Raw genomic sequence first — 20,927 nt, 5'->3', positions numbered from 1 at the left:
CCGACCGCCATCGATTCCTCACCTCAGTGCAGCACTCCGTGAAGAATGGGCTGCCATTCCCCAAGAAACCTTCCAGCACCTGAGAATGCCTGCGAGAATGGAAGCTTTCACCAAAGGTACGGGTGAGCCAACACCATATTGAATTCCAGCATTGCCGATGGAGGGCGCGACGAACGTGCAAGTCATTTTCAGCCAGGTGACCGGATACTTTTGATCACATAATGTAGATAATCCCCAAGCTACCATATGGTCCTTGGCGGAAGACAGCCTGGAAATAATTAAACTTCAACCCCAAATAAGAAATAACCTTTATTACTCGAAAAATCCCATAACTACTACTCGTCATTTCCTTTCCAGTTCCAATCACAAACTGCGAGAGGGAAAAACGGCTGTTTATAGGCCTCCGTATGAGCCCCAGTTTCTCGTATCTTCGTGGTCCTTAGGCGCAGTGTATGTTGGCTGCAGTAGACTCGTTCTGCCGTCAGCTTCAAATGCCAGTTCTCTAAATTTTCTCAGTAGTGTTTATTGAAAACGAATTCGCCTTCCCTCCAGACGAATGGTAAAAGTAGTAGATGCCGACCTCGGGGAAGATCAGTTTGGATTCCGTAGAAATGTTGGAACACGTGGGGCAATACTGACCTTACGACTTATCTTAGAAGAAAGATTAAGAAAAGGCAAACCTACGTTTCTAGTATTTGTAGACTTGGAAACAGCTTCTGACAATGTTGACCGGAATACTCTCTTTCAAGTTCGATAGGTGGCAGGGATAAAATACAGGGAGCGAAAGACTATTTACAATTTGTACAGAAACCAGATGGCAGTTATAAGAGTCGAGGGGCACAAAAGGGAAGCAGTCCCCTTGGGACTTTGTACTGGACAAGAGATTCTGGTGAAAAGGTTTAAGGCTGGCGAATGTCTGCAGAATGCCACGTGCACTCCGCTTAAGAAATTGTTAGATGCGGAAGGGTATGAACACATTTTATAGCATTCTACACTACGTAGATGATCAGTTTGGGCCGGCCGGGGTGGCCGAGCGGTTCTAGGCGCTACAGTCTGGAACCGCGCGACCGCTACGGTGGCAGGTTCGAATCCTGCTTCGGGCATGGCTGTGTGTGATGTCCTTAGGTTAAACTGATGACATCAGATGTTAAGTCGCATAGTGCTCAGAGCCAATTTTTTTTTGCCAGTTTGGAGGCGGTTGTAGTCTCTATTAGCATGACAGTTCAACCTCAGATAAAGTAGCACTGTGAGGCAATTTTTTGTGAACTGAAAACATTCCTGAAATGGACTGGGCTGCCCAGATTCCCTACCTGAACCTAATGGGACATTTCTGGGATGATTTAGAACGTCGACTCGGCTCTAGCTCCCAACATTACAACCTTCTCTGGTTTCGGCTTGTGAGGAAGAATAGGTTCTCATTCCTCCAGAAGTATTCAGAAACCTCACTAAAAGTGTCCCCAGAAGAACAGAAGCCGACATAAAGCTCATAAAGGTGGACACACTCCATATTAACGTCTACTGGTAGGTATAGCGACGAAGCAGGTCTGTGTGACCTCATTGGCAGCAAGGGCAACATATGAAGGCGCCACGGCATCATATTGCACACTGCAGTAGGCCATTAGTAATGCATGAATAAATACACTGCTCCGTGATAGTAATCGTTCATCATAAAACATTTATTATGACGTTCGAGGGACAGAACTGTTTGCCCTCATAAGGGTACTCACTGTTGCAGTTGTCCACTGGCGATATACAAATAGGTACAGTAGTGGAGAATGTCGCACCTTGAGGTTAGTGTAGCTACGAACACGTGACACGCCTGGGCGATGCTTCAGCCTGCTGACCGATTTCAGAATCACTTTGGAGAGTGTGTGCTAGAGAACGCCGTAAGCAGTTTTCGGTGTTTTCCACTATTTTAGTTGCTGAAAAACATAAGGTTGTGTTTCGGCAGCGTTTGTAATATTAGGAGTATAACATACACTCCTGGAAATGGAAAAAAGAACACATTGACACCGGTGTGTCAGACCCACCATACTTGCTCCGGACACAGCGAGAGGGCTGTACAAGCAATGATCACACGCACGGCACAGCGGACACACCAGGAACCGCGGTGTTGGCCGTCGAATGGCGCTAGCTGCGCAGCATTTGTGCACCGCCGCCGTCAGTGTCAGCCAGTTTGCCGTGGCATACGGAGCTCCATCGCAGTCTTTAACACTGGTAGCATGCCGCGACAGCGTGGACGTGAACCGTATGTGCACTTGACGGACTTTGAGCGAGGGCGCATAGTGGGCATGCGGGAGGCCGGGTGGACGTACCGCCGAATTGCTCAACACGTGGGGCGTGAGGTCTCCACAGTACATCGATGTTGTCGCCAGTGGTCGGCGGAAGGTGCACGTGCCCGTCGACCTGGGACCGGACCGCAGCGACGCACGGATGCACGCCAAGACCGTAGGATCCTACGCAGTGCCGTAGGGGACCGCACCGCCACTTCCCAGCAAATTAGGGACACTGTTGCTCCTGGGGTATCGGCGAGGACCATTCGCAACCGTCTCCATGAAGCTGGGCTACGGTCCCGCACACCGTTGGGCCGTCTTCCGCTCACGCCCCAGCATCGTGCGGCCCGCCTCCAGTGGTGTCGCGACAGGCGTGAATGGAGGGACGAATGGAGACGTGTCGTCTTCAGCGATGAGAGTCGCTTCTGCCTTGGTGCCAATGATGGTCGTATGCGTGTTTGGCGCCGTGCAGGTGAGCGCCACAATCAGGACTGCATACGACCGAGGCACACAGGGCCAACACCCGGCATCATGGTGTGGGGAGCGATCTCCTACACTGGCCGTACACCACTGGTGATCGTCGAGGAGACACTGAATAGTGCACGGTACATCCAAACCGTCATCGAACCGATCGTTCTACCATTCCTAGACCGGGAAGGGAACTTGCTGTTCCAACAGGACAATGCACGTCCGCATGTATCCCGTGCCACCCAACGTGCTCTAGAAGGTGTAAGTCAACTACCCTGGCCAGCAAGATCTCCGGATCTGTCCCCCATTGAGCATGTTTGGGACTGGATGAAGCGTCGTCTCACGCGGTCTGCACGTCCAGCACGAACGCTGGTCCAACTGAGGCGCCAGGTGGAAATGGCATGGCAAGCCGTTCCACAGGACTACATCCAGCATCTCTACGATCGTCTCCATGGGATAATAGCAGCCTGCATTGCTGCGGAAGGTGGATATACACTGTACTAGTGCCGACATTGTGCATGCTCTGTTGCCTGTGTCTATGTGCCTGTGGTTCTGTCAGTGTGATCATGTGATGTATCTGACCACAGGAATGTGTCAATAAAGTTTCCCCTTCTTGGGACAATGAATTCACGGTGTTCTTATTTCAATTTCCAGGAGTGTATTTCAGTGTTGTTTAATATTTTAAACCTACTTTGAAGATATCGCTCATTCTCCAATTGCAGAGCCGGCCTGAGTGGCCGTTGGGTTCTAGGCGCTACAGTCTGGAGCCAAGCGACCTCTACGGTCGCAGCTTCGAATCCTGCCTCGGGCATGGATGTGTGTGATGTCCTCAGATTAGTTCGGTTTAATTAGTTCTAAGTTCTAGGCGACTGCTGACCTCAAAAGTTAAGTCGCATAGTGCTCAGAGCCATTTGAACCATTTTCCACTTGCAGAGTTTCATGGTGAGTGAAGTTCCGTATATTTTTGAAACTACGCTATGTGATCAAAAGCATGCGGACACCTGGCTGAAAATGACTTACAAGTTCGTACCGTCCCCCATTGGTAATGCTGGAATTCAGTATGGTGTTGGCCCACCCTTCGTCTTGGTGACAGCTCCACTCTCGCAGGCATACGTTCAATCAGGTGCTGGTAGGTTTTTTGGGAAATGGCAGCCCATTCTTCACGGAGTGTTGCACTGAGGAGAGGTATCGATGTCGGTCGGTGAGGCCTGGCACGAAGTCGGTGTTCCAAAACATTCGAAAATAGAAAATACAATTACACTACTGGCCATTACAATTGTAACAACACGAAGATGACGTGCTACAGACGCGAAATTTAACCGACAGGAAGAAGATGCTGTGATATGCAAATGATTAGCTTTTCAGAGCTTTCACACAAGGTTGGCACCGGTGGCGACACCTACAACGTGGTGACATGAGGAAAGTTTCCAACCGATTTCTCATACACAAACAGCAGTTGACCGGCGTTGCATGCCTCGTGTAAGGAGGAGAAATGCGTACAATCACGTTTCCGACTTTGATAAAGGTCGGATTGTAGCCTATAGCGATTGCGGTTTATCGTATCGGGGCATTGTTGGTCGATACCCAATCACTGTTAGTAGAATATGCAATCGGTGGGTTCAGGAGGGTAATACGGAACGCCGTGCTGGATCCCACAGGCCTCATATCACCAGTAGTCGAGATGACAGGCATCTTATCCACATGGCTGTAACGGGTCGTGCAGCCACGTCTCGATCCCTGGGTCAACAGATGGGGACGTTTCCAAGACAGCAACCATCTGCATGAACAGTTCGACGACGTTTGCAGCAGAATGGATTATCAGCTCGGAGACCACGGCTGCGGTTACCCTTGACGCTGCATCACAGACAGGAGCGCCTGCGATGGTGTACTCAACGACTAAACTGGGTGCACGAATGGCAAAAAGTCATTTTTTCGGATGAATCCAGGTCTGATTACAGCATCATGATGGTCGCATCCTTGTTTGGCGACATAGCGGTGAACGCACATTGGAAGCGTGTATTCGTCATCGCCATACTGTCGTATCACCCGGCGTGATGGTATGGGGTGCCATTGGTTACACGTCTCGGTCAACTCTTGTACGCACTGACGGCACCTTGAACAGTGGACGTTACATTTCAGATTTGTTACGACCCGTGGCTCTACCCTTTTTTCGATCGCTTCGAAACCCTACATTTCAGCAGGATAATGCACGACCGCATGTTGCAGGTCCTGTACGGGCCTTTTTGGATACAGAAAATGTTCGACTGTTGCCCTGGCCAGCACATTCTCCAGATCTCTCACCAACTGAAAACGTCTGGTCAATGGTGGCCGAGCAACTGGCTCGTCACAATACGCCAGTCACTACTCTCGATGAACTGTGGTATCGTGTTGAAGCTGCATGGGCAGCTGTACCTGTACACGCCATCCAAGTGGTGTTTGATTCAATGCGCAGGAGTAAATAGGCCGTTGTTCTGGGTACTGATTTCTCAGTATCTATGCACCCAAATTGTGTGAAAATGTAATCACATGTCAGTTCTAGTATAATATATTTCTCCAATGAATACCCGTTTATCATCTGCATTTCTTCTTGGCGTAGCTATTTTAATGGCCAGTAGTGTAGCTATTTCGGGGTTGTATCCCAAGATACATCTTCAAGTGGTCAGTGATAGCAGCAGTCTTTACGAAATTAAAATCTATTTGCAAAGTTTCGGCGTCATATGCACATGGCATCAACAGCGATCTAATCATAGTAATTGTCCCTTGGTAGTGGATAAATACACAGGACGCAACTAAATTCCCTTTACAGACTTTGAAGACAGGTTCTATACAACAAAACAAAAAAAAATCGTTGTAAACATGGGCTCTAAGATGCATACCTTTGATACTGTGAAACACATCTCTTCTACTGCAAGCCCTTTGCTTTCCATATTCTCGGACGAGGTAATACGCAATAAAACAAGAAAACATGTCAAGTAAACACACGATCCAAAATGCACATCTTCAGAGGTATGCGCACTTTTACATTTTCGCTACTATGATACATCTCTGTACTGAACAAGCGCACATATTTCTAAAGGTATTGTGACATCTTCTGGAAAAAATTAATGCAAAAATATACGTTAACTATATTAAAAGGACGAAAAACACGGAGACACACGACATAAGAATTTTATCGTTTGCAAATGGACATACAAGTCCTATCTACGATTTGACCAAACCAAAGAATACTTGAAGGTATTTGTTTCTTTTGTAGTGTAGATACTATGGTCTCCTTTTTGATCATTCTGCTTAGTGTGTCATCGCTGTGTGGATTGTAATATCCTGATGCTGTTATTTTTCTCTGTTGATAAAAGGTCTGCACTGCTGGAAATTATGTATTTGTTATCTACAAAATATAACTTAAGTTTGTTAAAGTGATATGTGATTTTCTTTTTGTAAAAATTAACATCCTCTCTCTGGGAACTTGCAGAATTAATTTCAGATGGAGATTTTCCTTGTTGGCAGCCATTACTACCTGCATTACAAATTTGTTCGAATACGGCCGTTGTGGCCAGCTTATTCAGAGAGAAACTACGCCATTAGCCACGACGAGTTATTAGGCATGTACTATTATTGAGATTTTCCAGAATTTCAGCAAATTTTAGGTGCACCAGATTGCAGATTACCGAAAGTGTTCCAGCACTGATGCAGGTAACACTTCTACCTTCTGGCAAAAGTATTAAATTTTCTCTTTAGGTTTAAGAAAAAGCGCCGGCCGAGGTGGCCAGGCGGTTCTAGGCGCTACAGTCTGGAACCTCGCGGCCGCTATGGTCGCAGGTTCGAATCATGCCTCGGGCATGGATGTGTGTGATGTCCTTAGGTTAGTTAGGTTTAAGTAGTTCTGAGTTCTAGGGGATTGCTGACCTCAGAAGTTAAGTCCCATAGTGCTCAGAGCCATTTGACCCATTTTAAGAAAAAGCAACATTACACCGGAAACACATATAAAGAGGACCATATTTCCCCTGTAAATAAGAGCATATCACATTCTTGACTGAAAAACTGCTGTTATGTTAAGAGGGCAACGCCCCATTTAGATCATTGCTAGCCATTCCTTAGGAAATTCACCTTAGTGTTAGACAGATAATATTACACTAGGAGTTTATATAATAGTGTCGTAAATTTATCTCTCTTATAACTACGTGGGCATAAACTGATGGCACTTCGTGTATAAAAGCTCGCAACTGTAAATAGTGTTAAACTATACGAGGAATATCATTTCATACCAATGCATTAGTAAAACCCTTTTTAGAATTACAGTATGCATTTTAGAAGCCACGTTTACTAGATCTTTCTTTGTTTTGGTGTAAGGAACCTGTTCTCAAACTCTGTAAGGTATTTTAGTTACACGCTGAAAAAAGTGCACCTTCTCGTGATTGGTTGTAATAACAATCTTTAGAATACTAAAATTTACTGCGACCTTTAAAAGACAGACTGGTGCACCATCATCACGTTTCGCTTTGCGGCATTTGTACATCGCCGACACATGAACACACAGCTGTTTGTCGTCAGTAGTAGCAGTAACAGCGTGGATATTTATTTCTATCGCGACGTTTCGGCGTCATATGTGTACGCCGTCGTCAGGTAAATCATAGCAGTTGTCCATTGACGACAAAAGGACACAGCACAACGCAGCTCTGTGTCGTCAGTAGTAGAAGCAACACTGTGTAGATTTATTCCTGTCACGACGTTTCGACGTCAGATGTACGTGCCGTCGTCAGGTACTTACCGTTGCAGTGCGCGGCGACGACCTCGAGGCGGTAGGGGCGGTCGGGCGCGTTGTCCTTCAGCGCGGGCGAGATGTTGAGCAGGCGGCCGTCGCAGCCGTACAGCTTCACGATGTCCAGCGGGCCCGCCTCCGCCGCGGACCGGAACAGCTCTGCCAACACCACGAAAAACGGTCGCGCCGATCAGGTTGGCAGCCCTGCGCTCTGCTCCCAAGGCCTCGCGCCGCGACGCGCTGCGCACATAGCTATTACCTTTGGCGCGCCCCGCCGCCGCGCGCACAGCTATTACCTCTGAAGCGCTCTGCGCTCGATCACCGCGTAGCAGCTATTATCTCTGAAGCGCTCTGCGCTCGCTCACCGCATAGCAGCTATTATCTCTGATGACGCGCGGCGCCTCGGCGGACAGCTGTTACCTCTGGCTAGGCGCGTCGCCTCTTGGGCTCGCGCATGGGCAGCTATTATCTCTGGCGAGGCGGAGCAACGCGATGCGCCGAGAAGTTAATAGCTGCGCGGCGTAATCCGCTCTGTGCAGATTGTGTTACGCCCGGCGCTCGGGCAAATAGCGAAGCGCTCGGGTTACATAATGTTATAAATCAGACAGAAACACTCGTATTTAAATTTATACATAATGCAGCACCAAATTAATCCGTTTTTCTCTCCTTCCAGAGTTTATATTTCAAGAGCGGATCGGAAATATCAAACTCACATGTACATATATAATTAAGTTTGTACGGACCCCTCAGAGCGCGAGTCCTGTTTGCACTGCTACGTCTCTTTTCTTATGCATGTAAATTAAGTGCGAAAAGACATAGTCCTATATTATTTTTCATTTCTCCTGACAATATATATATATGAGCACGAACTGATCTCTCGGTTATATATGATAAATGGTCGATGGGATTCATTTCGGGTCATCTGGGTGATCAAAACGTTCTCCCGAATTGACCAGAACGTTCTTGGAACTACACACATGCTCATATATATATATATATATAATCAGGAGAACTGAAAAATAATGTAGACTATGTCTTTTTGCACTTAATTTACATGCATAAGAAAAGAGACGTAGCAGTGCAAACAGGACTGAGGGTTCCGTACAAACTTAATTATATATATATATATATATATATATGTGTGTGTGTGTGTGTGTGTGTGTGTGTGTGTGTGTGTGTGTGTCTGACATTTCAGATCCGCTCTTGAAATATTTGTCAGGAGAACTGAAAAAAAAAATATATATATATATATATATATATATATATATATATATATATATATATATATGATGAGGTCCCATACTCCGAGGAGCATAGGGGACGATGCGGGAAACCCGCACCGCCGTACTAGGCAAGGACCTAGCGGAGGTGCTTTTCCATTGTCTTCCTCCGATATGGGAAGAGCAGAAAGTAACGCACAATATTTTTTTTTATTCCCTGGTATTGCAGCTGGAATACTGAAATTTCGTGACAGTATAGTCTGAAGTAAGTTTGCATTACAGGGGGTATTTTGTTTTCATGTGCAGCTCTAGCGGGAGAAACCTGAACTACAAAACAAAAATGGCGTGCGCGACACTGTCGCCAACTTGGGAAAAGCAGCGAAGTGCAGCTCGCAGACCGATTGAAATTCACAGGGACTTGCGTGGCAGATCGCCTTTTGCCCCTCTTAGTGCAGCACCTTGTGGCATGGACTCAACAATTTGTAGCAAGTTTTCTGCAGAAACATTGAGCCATGTTGTCTCTATAGCCGTCTATATTTGCGAAAGAGTACAGCATTTTGTGCACGAACTGACCTCTCGGTTATGTCCGATAAATGGTCGATGGGATTCATTTCGGGTCACCTGGGTGCTCAAAACACTCCCTCGAATTAACCAGAATGTTCTTCAAACTAGCTGTGAACAATCGTGGCCTGGTGATATGGCGCATCGTTGTTTGGGAACTGTATTCCTTGAATGGCAGCAGATGATCTCCAAGTAGCCGAACATTAAAAATTTAGTTACCCACCTTCCACACGGAGCACGTCCGTATCTCACCACTGACTTCTAGTATCAGCCGCACGCAGTTGACGTCAACAACTGTATGGGCCTGAAGATGATATTGTTACAAAGTTGAAACTAGTTGCCAAAATGAAATCGACACCTTAAATACAGCCGGAGGAATTTCTTCATTTTTGATATAAATTTATACCAACTGACGTCCCACTGTCCTTCATTTCAACTATGGATGTACCAAGATAACCATTTACAGTCAATGATCGGCTAAACTGGGTCAGAGGACCAAGTCGATTAACTGTGAACACAGCCCACATCATTATGGGGCCACCACGAGCTTGCACAGTGCTTTGTTCACAACTTGGATCAATGGCTTGGTGGGGTCGGCCCCATGCTCGAACCCTAACGTCAGCTTTTACCATCTGAATCAGGAGGCCAAGGTCTCCCAGTCGTCTAGGGTCCACCAGATCTGGTCACGAGCCCAGGAGAGCCGCTGCAGGCGATGTTGTGCTGTTAGCAAAGGCACTCGCGTCGTTCGTCTGTTACCATAGTCCATTAACGCCAAATTTCGCCAAACGGATACATTCGTCGTACGTCCCACATTGATTTCTGCGGTTAGTGCAGGCAGAGTTGCTTGTCCGTTAGCACTGACAATCTACGCAAACGACGCCGTTGCTCTCGGTCGTTAAGTGAAGGCTGCCGGCCACTCCGTCGATCGAGATGACAGCTGTTGTTGTTGTGGTCTTCAGTCCTGAGACTGGTTTGATGCAGCTCTCCATGCTACTCTATCCTGTGCAAGCTCCTTCATCTCCCAGTACCTACTGCAACCTACATCCTTCTGAATCTGTTTAGTGTATTCATCTCTTGGTCTCCCTCTACGATTTTTACCCTCCACGCTGCCCTCCAATGCTAAATAAGTGATCCATTGATGCCTCAGGCCATGTCCTTCCAACCGATCCCTTCTTCTAGTCAAGTTGTGCCACAAACTCCTCTTCTCCCCAATCCTGTTCAATACTTCCTCATTAGTTATACGATCTACCCATCTAATCTTCAGCATTCTTCTGTAGCACCACATTTCGAAAGCTTCTATTCTCTTCTTGTCCAAACTATTTATCGTCCATGTTTCACTTCCATACATGGCTACGCTCCATACAAATACTTTCAGAAACGACTTCCTGACACTTAAATCTATACTCGATGTTAACAAATTTCTCTTCTTCAGAAACGGTTTCTTTGCCATTGCCAGTCTACATTTGATATCCTCTCTACTTCGACCATCAACAGTTATTTTGCTCCCCAAATAGCAACACTCCTTTACTACTTTAAGTGTCTCATTTCCTAATCTAATTCCCTCAGCATCAGCCGACTTAAATCGACTACATTCCATTATCCTCGTTTTGCTTTTGTTGATGTTCATCTTATACCCTCCTTTCATGACACTGTATATTCCATTCAACTGCTCTTCCAAGTCCTTTGCTGTCTCTGACAGAATTACAATGTCATCGACGAACCTCAAAGTTTTTATTTCTTCTCCATGGATTTTAATACCTACTCCGAATTTTTCGTTTGTTTCCTTCACTGCTTGCTCAATATACAGATTGAATAACATCGGGGAGAGGCTAGAAACCTGTCTCTATCCCTTCCCAACCACTGCTTCCCTTTCGTGCCCCTCGACTCTTATAATTGCAATCTGGTTTCTGTACAAATTGTAAATAGCCTTTCGCTCCCTGTACTTTACTCCTGCCACCTTCCGAATTTGAAAGAGAGTGTTCCAGTCAACATTGTCAAAAGCTTTCTCTAAGTCTACAAATGCTAGAAACGTAGGTTTGCCTTTCCTTAATCTAGCTTCTAAGATAAGTCGTAGGGTCAGTATTGCCTCACGTGTTCCAACATTTCTACGGAATCCAAACTGATCTTCCCCGAGGAGAATACGCGTTAGTATTTTACATCCGTGACTTATTAAACTGATTGTTCGGTAATTTTCACATCTGTCAGCACCTGCTTTCTTTGGGATCGGAATTAATACATTCTTCTTGAAGTCTGAGGGTATTTCGCCTGTCTCATACACCTTGCTCACCAGATGGTAGAGTTTTGTCAGGACTGGCTCTCCCAAGGCCGTCAGTAGTTCTATGGAATGTTGTCTACTCCCGGGGCCTTGTTTCGACTCATGTCGATGCAGCTAAAGCCTGAAATTTGGTGTTCTTGGAGCCAATCCATCTGCTAGGATTCCTTCGGTTCAGAACACGACGTGCACGCAAGGCACTATGTGCTGGACATTCATCGTGTTGATACCACACAGCATTCTGGTTCTTGCGGCACTCTGTGGCCGAGCGGTTCTAGGCGCATCAGTCTGAAACCGCGAGACCGTTAGGGTCGCAGGTTCGAATCCTGCCTGGGGCGTCGATGTGTGTGATCTCCTTAGGTTAGTTAGGTTTAAGTAGTTTTAAGTCTAGGGGACTGGTGACCTGAGATGTAAAGTCCCACTGTACTTAGAGCCATTTGAACCACTATGTATTCTTGGCACAGCTCGTGGTCTCGCGGTGCGTTCTCGCTTCCCGAGCGCGGGGTCGCGGGTTCGATTCCCGGCGGGGTCAGGGATTTTTCCTGCCTCGAGATGACTGGGTGTTGTTGTGTCGTCTTCATCATCATCATCATTCATCCCAATTACGGTGGGAGGAAGGCAATGGCAAACCACCTCCACTAGGACCTTGCCTAGTAAGGCGGCGCGGGTCTCCCGCGTCGCTCCCCTACGCTCTGTAAACAAGTATGGGACTCATCATCATCATCATCAATCATTTGAGTGCAAATGACAGCCAGAGCACTGCGCTTTTATACCTTGTGTATGCGATACCACCGCCATCTATGTATGTCCACAACGAATCCCATGGCTTTTGCCACCTGAGTGTAGAGTTGCAGTTCACTGCTAGCGCGATACTCTGTACGCCCTCTTCGTTGCATCTGCTCCTTGGCTGCATGTTCTAAGTGTTCTGCCAATAAAACGCAGTCTCTAGTTCCCTACCCACCAGTTTGCCTTGTTCGTAAATATTAATCCTAGCTATTTAATTGAATTGACAGTATTTAGATTTCTGTGGATTTATCTTGCAACCGAAATTTAGACGGATTCCGTTCAGCACTCGTGTGCAAGACCTTCCGCATTTCATTATTTAGAGCCAATTACGACTCTTCGGGCTATGCGGATATCTAGTCTGAATCATGTTGCAGTTGGTTTTCATCTGCTGATGACTTAACTAGACGGTAAATGACACCATTATCTGCAATCAGAGAGGTCTGCGCACATTGTATTTTAAATCGGTTGTATACACTGCTGGCCATTAAAATTGATACACCACGAAATTGACGTGCTACACATGCGAAATTTAACCGACAGGAAGAAGATGCTGTGATATGCAAATGATTAGCTTTTCAGAGCATTCACACAAGGCTGGCGCAGGTGGCGGCACCTACAACGTGCCGACATGAGGAAAGTTTCCAACCGATTTCTCATACACAAACAGCAGTTGACCGGCGTTGCCTGGTGAAACGTTGTTGTGATACCTCGTGTAAGGAGGAGAAATGCGTACCATCACGTTTCCGACTTTGATAAAGGTCGGATTGTAGCCTATCGAGATTGCGGTTTATCGTATCGGGACATTGGTGCTCACGTTGGTCGAGATCCGATGACTGTTAGCAGAATATGGAATCGGTGGGTTCAGGAAGTTAATACGGAACGCCGTGCTGGATCCCAACGGCCTCGTATCACTAGCAGTCGATATGACAGGCATCTTATCCGCATGACTGTAACGGATCGTGCAGCCACGTCGCGATGCCTGAGTCAACAGATGGGACGTTTGGAAGACAACAACCATCTGCACGAACAGTTCGACGACGTTTGCAGCAGCACGGACTATCAGCTCGGAGGCCGTGGCTGCGGTTACCCTTGACGCTGCATCACAGACAGGAGCGCCTGCAATGGTCTACTCAACGACGAACCTGGGTGCACGAATGGCAAAACGTCATTTTTGTGATGAATTTAAGTTTTGTTTACAGCATCATGATGGTCGCATCCGTGTTTGGCGACATCGCGGTGAACGCACATTGGAAGCATGTATTCGTTGTCATCGCCATTCTGGCGTATCACCCGGCGTGATGGTATGCATTGCCATTGGTTACAGGTCTCGGTCACCTCTTGTTCGCATTGACGGCACTTTGAACAGTGGACGTTGCATTTCAGATGTACGACCCGTGGCTCTATCCTTCATTCGATCCCTGCGAAACCCTAGATTTCAGCAGGATAATGCACGACCGCATGTTGCAGGTCCTGTACGGGCCTTTCTGGATACAGAAAATGTCCGACTGCTGCCCTGGCCAGCACATTCTCCAGATCTCTCACCAACTGAAAACGTGTGGGCAATGGTGGCAGAGCAACTGGCTCGTCACAATACGCCAGTTACTACTCTTGATGAACTGTGGTATCGTGATGAAGCTGCATGGGCAGCTGTACCTGTACACGCCATCCAAGCTCTGTCTGAGTCAATGCCCAGGCGTATCAAGGCCGTTATTACTGCCAGAGGCGGTTGTTCTGGGTACTGGTTTCTCAGGATCTATGCACCCAAATTGCGTGAAAATGTAATCACATGTCAGTTCTAGTATAATATATCTGTCCAATGAGTCCTCGTTTACCGTCTGCATTTCTTTTTGGTGTAGCAATTTTTATGGCCAGTAGTGTAGATTAGGAACAGTAGAGGGGACAGCACTACACTGAAGAATGCCACATATATCTTCTGCTTTAATCGATGACTTTCCGTCAGATATTACATACTATGACCCTTGTGACATGTAATCACGAATCCAGACACAAAACAAAGTCGATACTCCGTAAGCACGCAATTTGGTTAGAATTCTTTTGTGAGGTACCGTGTTTGAAACCTTCAGCAAGTCTAGAAATATGGAATCAATTTGACGTCTCCTGTGGATGCCACTCATTACCTCCTACGAATTAAGAGCTAGTTCTGTTTCACAAGAATAATATGTTCTGAAGCCTTGCTAAGTATCAACAGTCCGTGTGCTTCGAGGTAAGTCATAATGTTCGAATATACCGCACGTGTTCCAAAATGCTACAGCAAATCGAAGTCAGCGTTAACTGACGGCGCGCAGATACACATAATTCAGTCAACTAGTAATTGAGAATGAAGCCACTTCGCAACATCCACCAAAATTTACACATAATTTCAAAGCTCTAGGGAACTTTTTTTCGTTCACGTCCACCACAAAACAATAAAAGAAAAACAGCTCACCACTTACTAAATTTTCGCTGTTCGTGCAGTCAAACTTCAGCAGCAGGAATGAAGGCTTATCTTATTACTCCTGTACTACTGTTTGTTCAAATGGCTCTGAGCACTATGGGACTTAACATCTATGGTCATCAGTCCCCTAGAACTTAGAACTACTTAAACCTAACTAACCTAAGGACGTCACACAACACCCAGCCATCACGAGGCAGAGAAAATCCCTGACCCCGCCGGGAGTTTGTATTTGCAATACAGTTTGCACGTAATATCAATATACATCACTGAATGTAGCTGCAAAATTATTTCATTGGACGATACACAGTTCAAGAGAACGACTTAAACGTTGAGGTGGACGAAAACTTTTGCTTAAAACGGAGCGCAGTAAAATTTCAAGATCAAGCATCCCGTATTAATTTAGTTATTACTTCTTTACTACTAACTCTAGTCGCAACAAACTTTCCAGACAGAATCTACACTGAAGAGCCAAAGAAACTGTATCGTGTAGGTAACCCACAAGCACGCAGAAGTGTCACAACACGACGTGGCACGGACTCGACCAATGTCTGAAGTAGTGTTGGAGGGAACTGACACCTTGAATCCTGCAGGACTGTCCATAAATCCTCAAGAGTATCAGGGGGTGGAAATCTCTTTTGAACAGCACGTTGCAAGGCATCCCAGATACGCACAATACTGTTCATGTCTGGGAAGTTTAGTGGCCAGCGGAAGTGTTTAAACTCAGAATAGTTTCCCTGGAGCCACTCTGTAGCAATTATGGACGTGTTGGGTGTCGCATTAACCTGCTGGAATTGCCCAAAAGGATGAAGGTGATCAGGCAGGATGCTTACGTACGTGTCACCTGTCAGTCATATCTAGACGTATCAGGGGTCCCATAGCCGGCCGTTGTGGCCGAGCGGTTCTAGGCGCTTCAATCCGGAATCGCACTGCTGCTACGGTCGCAGGTTCGAGTCCTGCCTCGGGCATGGATGTGTGTGATGTCCTTAGGATAGTTAGGTTTTAGTTCTAAGTCTAGGGAAGTGATGACCTCAGATGTTAAGTCCCATAGTGCTTAGAGCCATTTAAACCATTTGTCTTTCCCCTTCAAATTACTCACTGGTCGTATTTAATCGCGCAGTGGTTCCCATCTTATACCGCTGAGTTGGACTTGACGTCCCTTCTTTTCTTTTTGTAAGTCGAGGGTGAGAAACTCCATATTAACATCCACAGTTTTCCTGTAAAGTACCTTGGTAGTTTCATATCTCCTCCACTGCAAACACTGAATTTGTAGCCAAGCTACTGGACAGTTCAATTCATTACTTTTGCGGTTAACTACCCCTTTCTCCAAAGATACCGTCGATACAAATTCTTGTTGCTCCGTCTGTACTGTTGTAGATGGCTTGTTTCTTCGTTATTAGGCAACGATTTTACACAAGTCTTACAGTGTGTAGGTATTTCTTCCTCTTGCCTGGAGTTCCACAGAGCCAAAATCAGCGTTGGTTGACATATACGATTGTCCGCCTGTCACAAAAATATGATAAAGGACGCCTACTTGAAGTAGTGGATATGGCACAAGTTGCAAACAGGAAACTGGCATTTTAAAGTTTCTGTTTCGTCCAGTGCAAGCGTCACTGTACATTACTATCAATTGCCTTACACTAGAAACTAATTTTGTGTGTATGCTACGCGTTATGAAATTTCCTGCCATTCTCTCGAAACTATAGTTTCGCCCCATACATACATGAAAGCAGAGTCAGCTCTGAGGTCGTGTCAGGGAATATAAATTGTGTTTGTAGTATGCTAATGAACATGTTAACTTTGGAAATGCCAGGGATTTTCCGTAGCAGATGTAAAAGCATAAATACCTTGGAAGCTGTAATTCGATAATTACTTATGCACTTTCATCAAATTCCGTGCGGATTCGGCTCTCCTTCATTGTAATTCATGTTGCACTTCCTATTTTTTTTCATGGCATTGTGGTGCCAGTCAGACTTACTTCACTTTGCCACATCATGCATTATACAAACCATTTCACCGTACAACGTGTGGTGCTATCTCTGATGCTGTTGTGCATATAGAGACAGACATCCGTATGCCATCTAAAACATCGCAGTTTCTACTAAATAACATAGAAAGTAACTCGCTTTCCTCAAAATCGGACTTAAACCATTATGCCTTAAACGCCTTCATACAATGACGCAGCAAAACAAACGAAACAGTTTTCAAAAAATGGTTCAAATGGCTCTGAGCACTATGGGACTTAAACATCTGTGGTCATCAGTCCCCTAGAACTTAGAACTACTTAAACCTAACTAACCTAAGGACATGACACACATAAATGCCCGAGGCAGGATTCGAACCTGCGACCGTAGCGGTCGCGCGGTTCCAGACTGTCGCCCCTAGAACCGCTCGGCCAGCGAGCTTTAGTCCCTCACCTCAAAACATTCATGTTGTGATGTATCTCTCTCTCTCTCTCTGTCTCTCTGTCTCCCCCCCCCCCCCTCTCTCTCTCTCTTTGAGTCATCTCTCTCTTTGAGGCATCAGTCTTCTAACTCGTTTGATGCGGCCCGCCACAAATTCCTCTCCTGTGCCAACCTCTTCATCTCAGAGTAGCACCTGCAACCTAAGTTATTTGCTGAATGTGTTCCAATCTCTACAGTATTCACCCTTTACAGCTCCCTCTAGTACATTGGAAGTTATTCCCTGATGTCTTAACAAATGTCGTACCATCCGGTCGCTTCTTCTTGTCGGTGTTTCCCATATATTCCTTTCCTCTCCGATTCTACGCAGAACCTCCTCATTCCCTAATTAATCAGTCCACCTAATTTTCAACATTCGTCTGTAGCACCACATCTCAAGTGCTTCAATTCTCTTCTGTTCCAGTTTTCCCACAGTCCATGTTTCACTACCATACAGTGCTGTACTCCAGACATACCTTCTGAGAAATTTCTTCCTCAAATAAAAGCCTATGTTTGATGCTAGTAGACTTCTCTTGGCCACGAATGGCCTTTTTGCCAGTGCTAGACTGATTCTGACGTCGTCCTTCCTCGGTCCGTCATTCGTTATTTTACTCTCTACCCAGTAGAATTCCTTAACTTCATCTACTTCATGACCATCAATCCTCATGTTAAGTGTCTCGCTGTTCTCATTGCTGCTACTTCTCATTACTTTCGTCTTCCTTCGATTTACTCTATGTCCATATTCTGTACTCATTAAGCTGTTCATTCCATTCATCACATCCCGTAATTTTTCTTGACTTTTGCTGAGGATAGCAAGACCAGTTTGGGTTCCGTAGAAATGTTGGAACACGTGAGGCAATACTGACCCTACGACTTATCTTAGAAGCTAGATTAAGGAAAGGCAAACCTACGTTTCTAGCATTTGTAGACTTAGATAAAGCTTTTGACAATGTTGACTGGAATACTCTCTTTCAAATTCTAAAGGTGGCAGAGGTAAAATACAGGGAGCGAAACGCTATTTACAATTTGTACAGAAACCAGATGGCAGTTACAAGAATCGAGCGGCATGAAAGGGAAGCAGTGGTTGGGAAGGGAGTGAGAACGGGTTGTAGCCTCTCTCCGATGTTGTTCAATCTGTATATTGAGCAAGCAGTAAAGGAAACAAAAGGAAAATTCGGAGTAGGTATTAAAATCCATGGAGAAGAAATAAAAACTTTGAGTTTCGCCGATGACATTGTAATTCTGTCAGAGACAGCAAAGGACTTGGAAGAGCAGTTGAACGGAATGGACAGTGTCTTAAAAAGAGGATATAAGATGAACATCAACAAAAGTAAAACGACGATAATGGAATGTAGTCGAATTAAGTCGGGTGATGCCGAGGGAATTAGATTAGGAAATGAGACACTTAAAGTAGTAAAGGAGTTTGGTATTTGGGGAGCAAAATAACTGATGATGGGCGAAGTAGAGAGCACATAAAATGTAGACTGGCAATGGCAAGGAAAGTGTTTCTGAAGAAGAGAAATTTGTTAACATCGAGTATAGATTAAAGTGTCAGGAAGTCGTTTCTGAAAGTATTTGTATGGAGTGTAGCCATGTATGGAAGTGAAACGTCGACGATAAATAGTTTGGACAAGAAGAGAATAGAAGCTTCCGAAATCTGGTGCTACAGAAGAATGCTGAAGATTAGATGGGTAGATCACATAACTAATGAGGAGTTATTGTATAGAATTGGGGAGGAGTTTGTGGCACAACTTGACAAGAAGAAGGGACCGATTGGTAGGACATGTTCCGAGGCATCAAGGGATCACCAATTTAGTATTGGAGGGCAGCGTGGAGGATAAAAGTCGTAGAGGGAGACCAAGAGATGAATACACTAAGCAGATTCGGAAGGATGTAGGTTGCAGTAGGTACTGGGAGATGAAGCAGCTTGCACAGGATAGAGTAGCATGGAGAGCTGCATCAAACCAGTCTCAGGACTGAAGACCGCAACTACAACAGCAATATCACAACGAATCTTATCCTTAATATCCTTTAACCTTTAATTTTAATTCCGCTCTTCAAGCTTTCTTTTATTTCCATCATCGCTGCTTCGATGTGCAGATTGAATGGTAGGGGCGAAAGACTACATCCCTTCTTACACCCTTTTCAATCAGAGCACTTCATTCTTGCTCTTCCACCCTCATTGTTGCCTTTACGGACTATATAGTGTTGCCCTTTGAGGTCAACGTTACGGCGGTCACCTCTAAAAGCTCCCCACAGTTCATCTCGCTGCACGGCCGGAGATACCGGGTGGCCAGTCTCGGTGAACGCGGCGCAACGTATCGTGAAATTGGAATCCCGATGACGGTGTTAAAAGCGTGGGCCGGCGAGAAGCGAACGGATCATAAACCCAGGACTCCGCTTCACAGACCTGCCATCAGGAACTGCTGCGACCTTGTCCGCCTAATGGCGCCGATGAAATTTTCTGCGCCACCGGGATTCGAACTGGCTATCTCCAGCACGCACGAGAGACATCCAGGACACACTCGTTTTCTCCTTCATACGTCCGCCGTATCCTTTGCGGCGTGGCTATAGCAACAGCTTGCAATGAAACTCGACGATGCGCCGCACTTACTTTTAGGGCCTCTGCGGATGATCACACTCATATTGCAAGTAGCAGAAATAACGGGGAGGGTACTGGAATGAAGACTGAACGGAAAAGTGAGAAGGAGCAGTATGGGTTTTGACGTGATGGACCAACACTGGACACAAACTTTAGTATGAGACAGTTGATGGAATTTTAGTGGCATTGGGAGTAGGATAAAGATCTGTCAATGATACTTCTTGACTTACAGAAGGCATATTACAATGATCCCAGACAAAACGGATGAGAAACCTTCGAGAGAATGGGCGGTGGAAAAGGACGATTTGAAATACTTCAAGCAATGTACCTGGTGATCAAAAAGTCAGTATAAATTTGAAAACTGATTAAATCACCGTTAAAATGGCTCTGAGCACTATGGGACTTAACATCTATGGTTATCAGTCCCCTAGAACTTAGAACTACTTAAACCTAACTACCCTAAGGACACTACACAACACCCAGTCTTCACGAAGCAGAGAAAATCCCTGACCCCGCTGGGAATCGAACCCGGGAACCCGGGCGTTAAATCACGGAATAATGTAGATAGAGAGGTGCAAATTAACACCCATGCTTGCAATGACATGGGGTTTTATTAGAACAAAAAAAAAATACAAACGTTCAAAAAATGTCCGACAGATGGCGCTTCACCTGTTCAGATTAGCAATAACTAGCATAGCAAAGTAAGACAAAACAAAGATGATGTTCTTTACAGGAAATGCTCAATATGTCCACCATCATTCCTCAACAATAGCTGTAGTCGAGGAATAATGTTGTGATCAGTACTGTAAAGCATGTCTGGAGTTATGGTGAGGCATTGGCGTCGGATGTTGTCTTTCAGCATCCCTAGAGATGTCGGTCGATCACGATACCCTTGCGACTTCAGGTAACCCCAAAGCCAATAATCGCACGGACTGAGGTCTGGGGACCTGGGAGGCCAAGCGTGACGAAAGTGGCGGCTGAGCACACGCTCATCACCAAACGACGCGCGCAAGAGATCTTTCACGCGCCTAGCAATATGGGGTGGAGCGCTATCCTGCATAAACATCGTACGTTCCAGCAGGTGTTTATCAGCCAG

At 45.8% G+C, this 20,927-nt stretch overlaps 1 protein-coding gene across 1 annotated transcript in view; it reads right to left on the bottom strand.

Moving 5' to 3' along the window:
* LOC126108184 (high affinity cGMP-specific 3',5'-cyclic phosphodiesterase 9A) overlaps positions 1-20,927 on the bottom strand; it is a 279,735-nt gene that overhangs the window by 205,209 nt on the left and 53,599 nt on the right. The window contains exon 2 of the mRNA XM_049913424.1: positions 7,507-7,656. Within this exon, the coding sequence (XP_049769381.1) occupies positions 7,507-7,656 (150 nt within the window). The remainder of the gene's footprint in view (positions 1-7,506; positions 7,657-20,927) is intronic.

Source organism: Schistocerca cancellata, chromosome 11 (genome assembly GCF_023864275.1).
Source record: "Schistocerca cancellata isolate TAMUIC-IGC-003103 chromosome 11, iqSchCanc2.1, whole genome shotgun sequence".
NCBI classification, from domain to species: domain Eukaryota; kingdom Metazoa; phylum Arthropoda; class Insecta; order Orthoptera; family Acrididae; genus Schistocerca; species Schistocerca cancellata.
The sequence above is the reverse complement of the archived record's forward strand: the minus strand, read 5'-3'. Positions and strand labels throughout refer to the sequence as shown.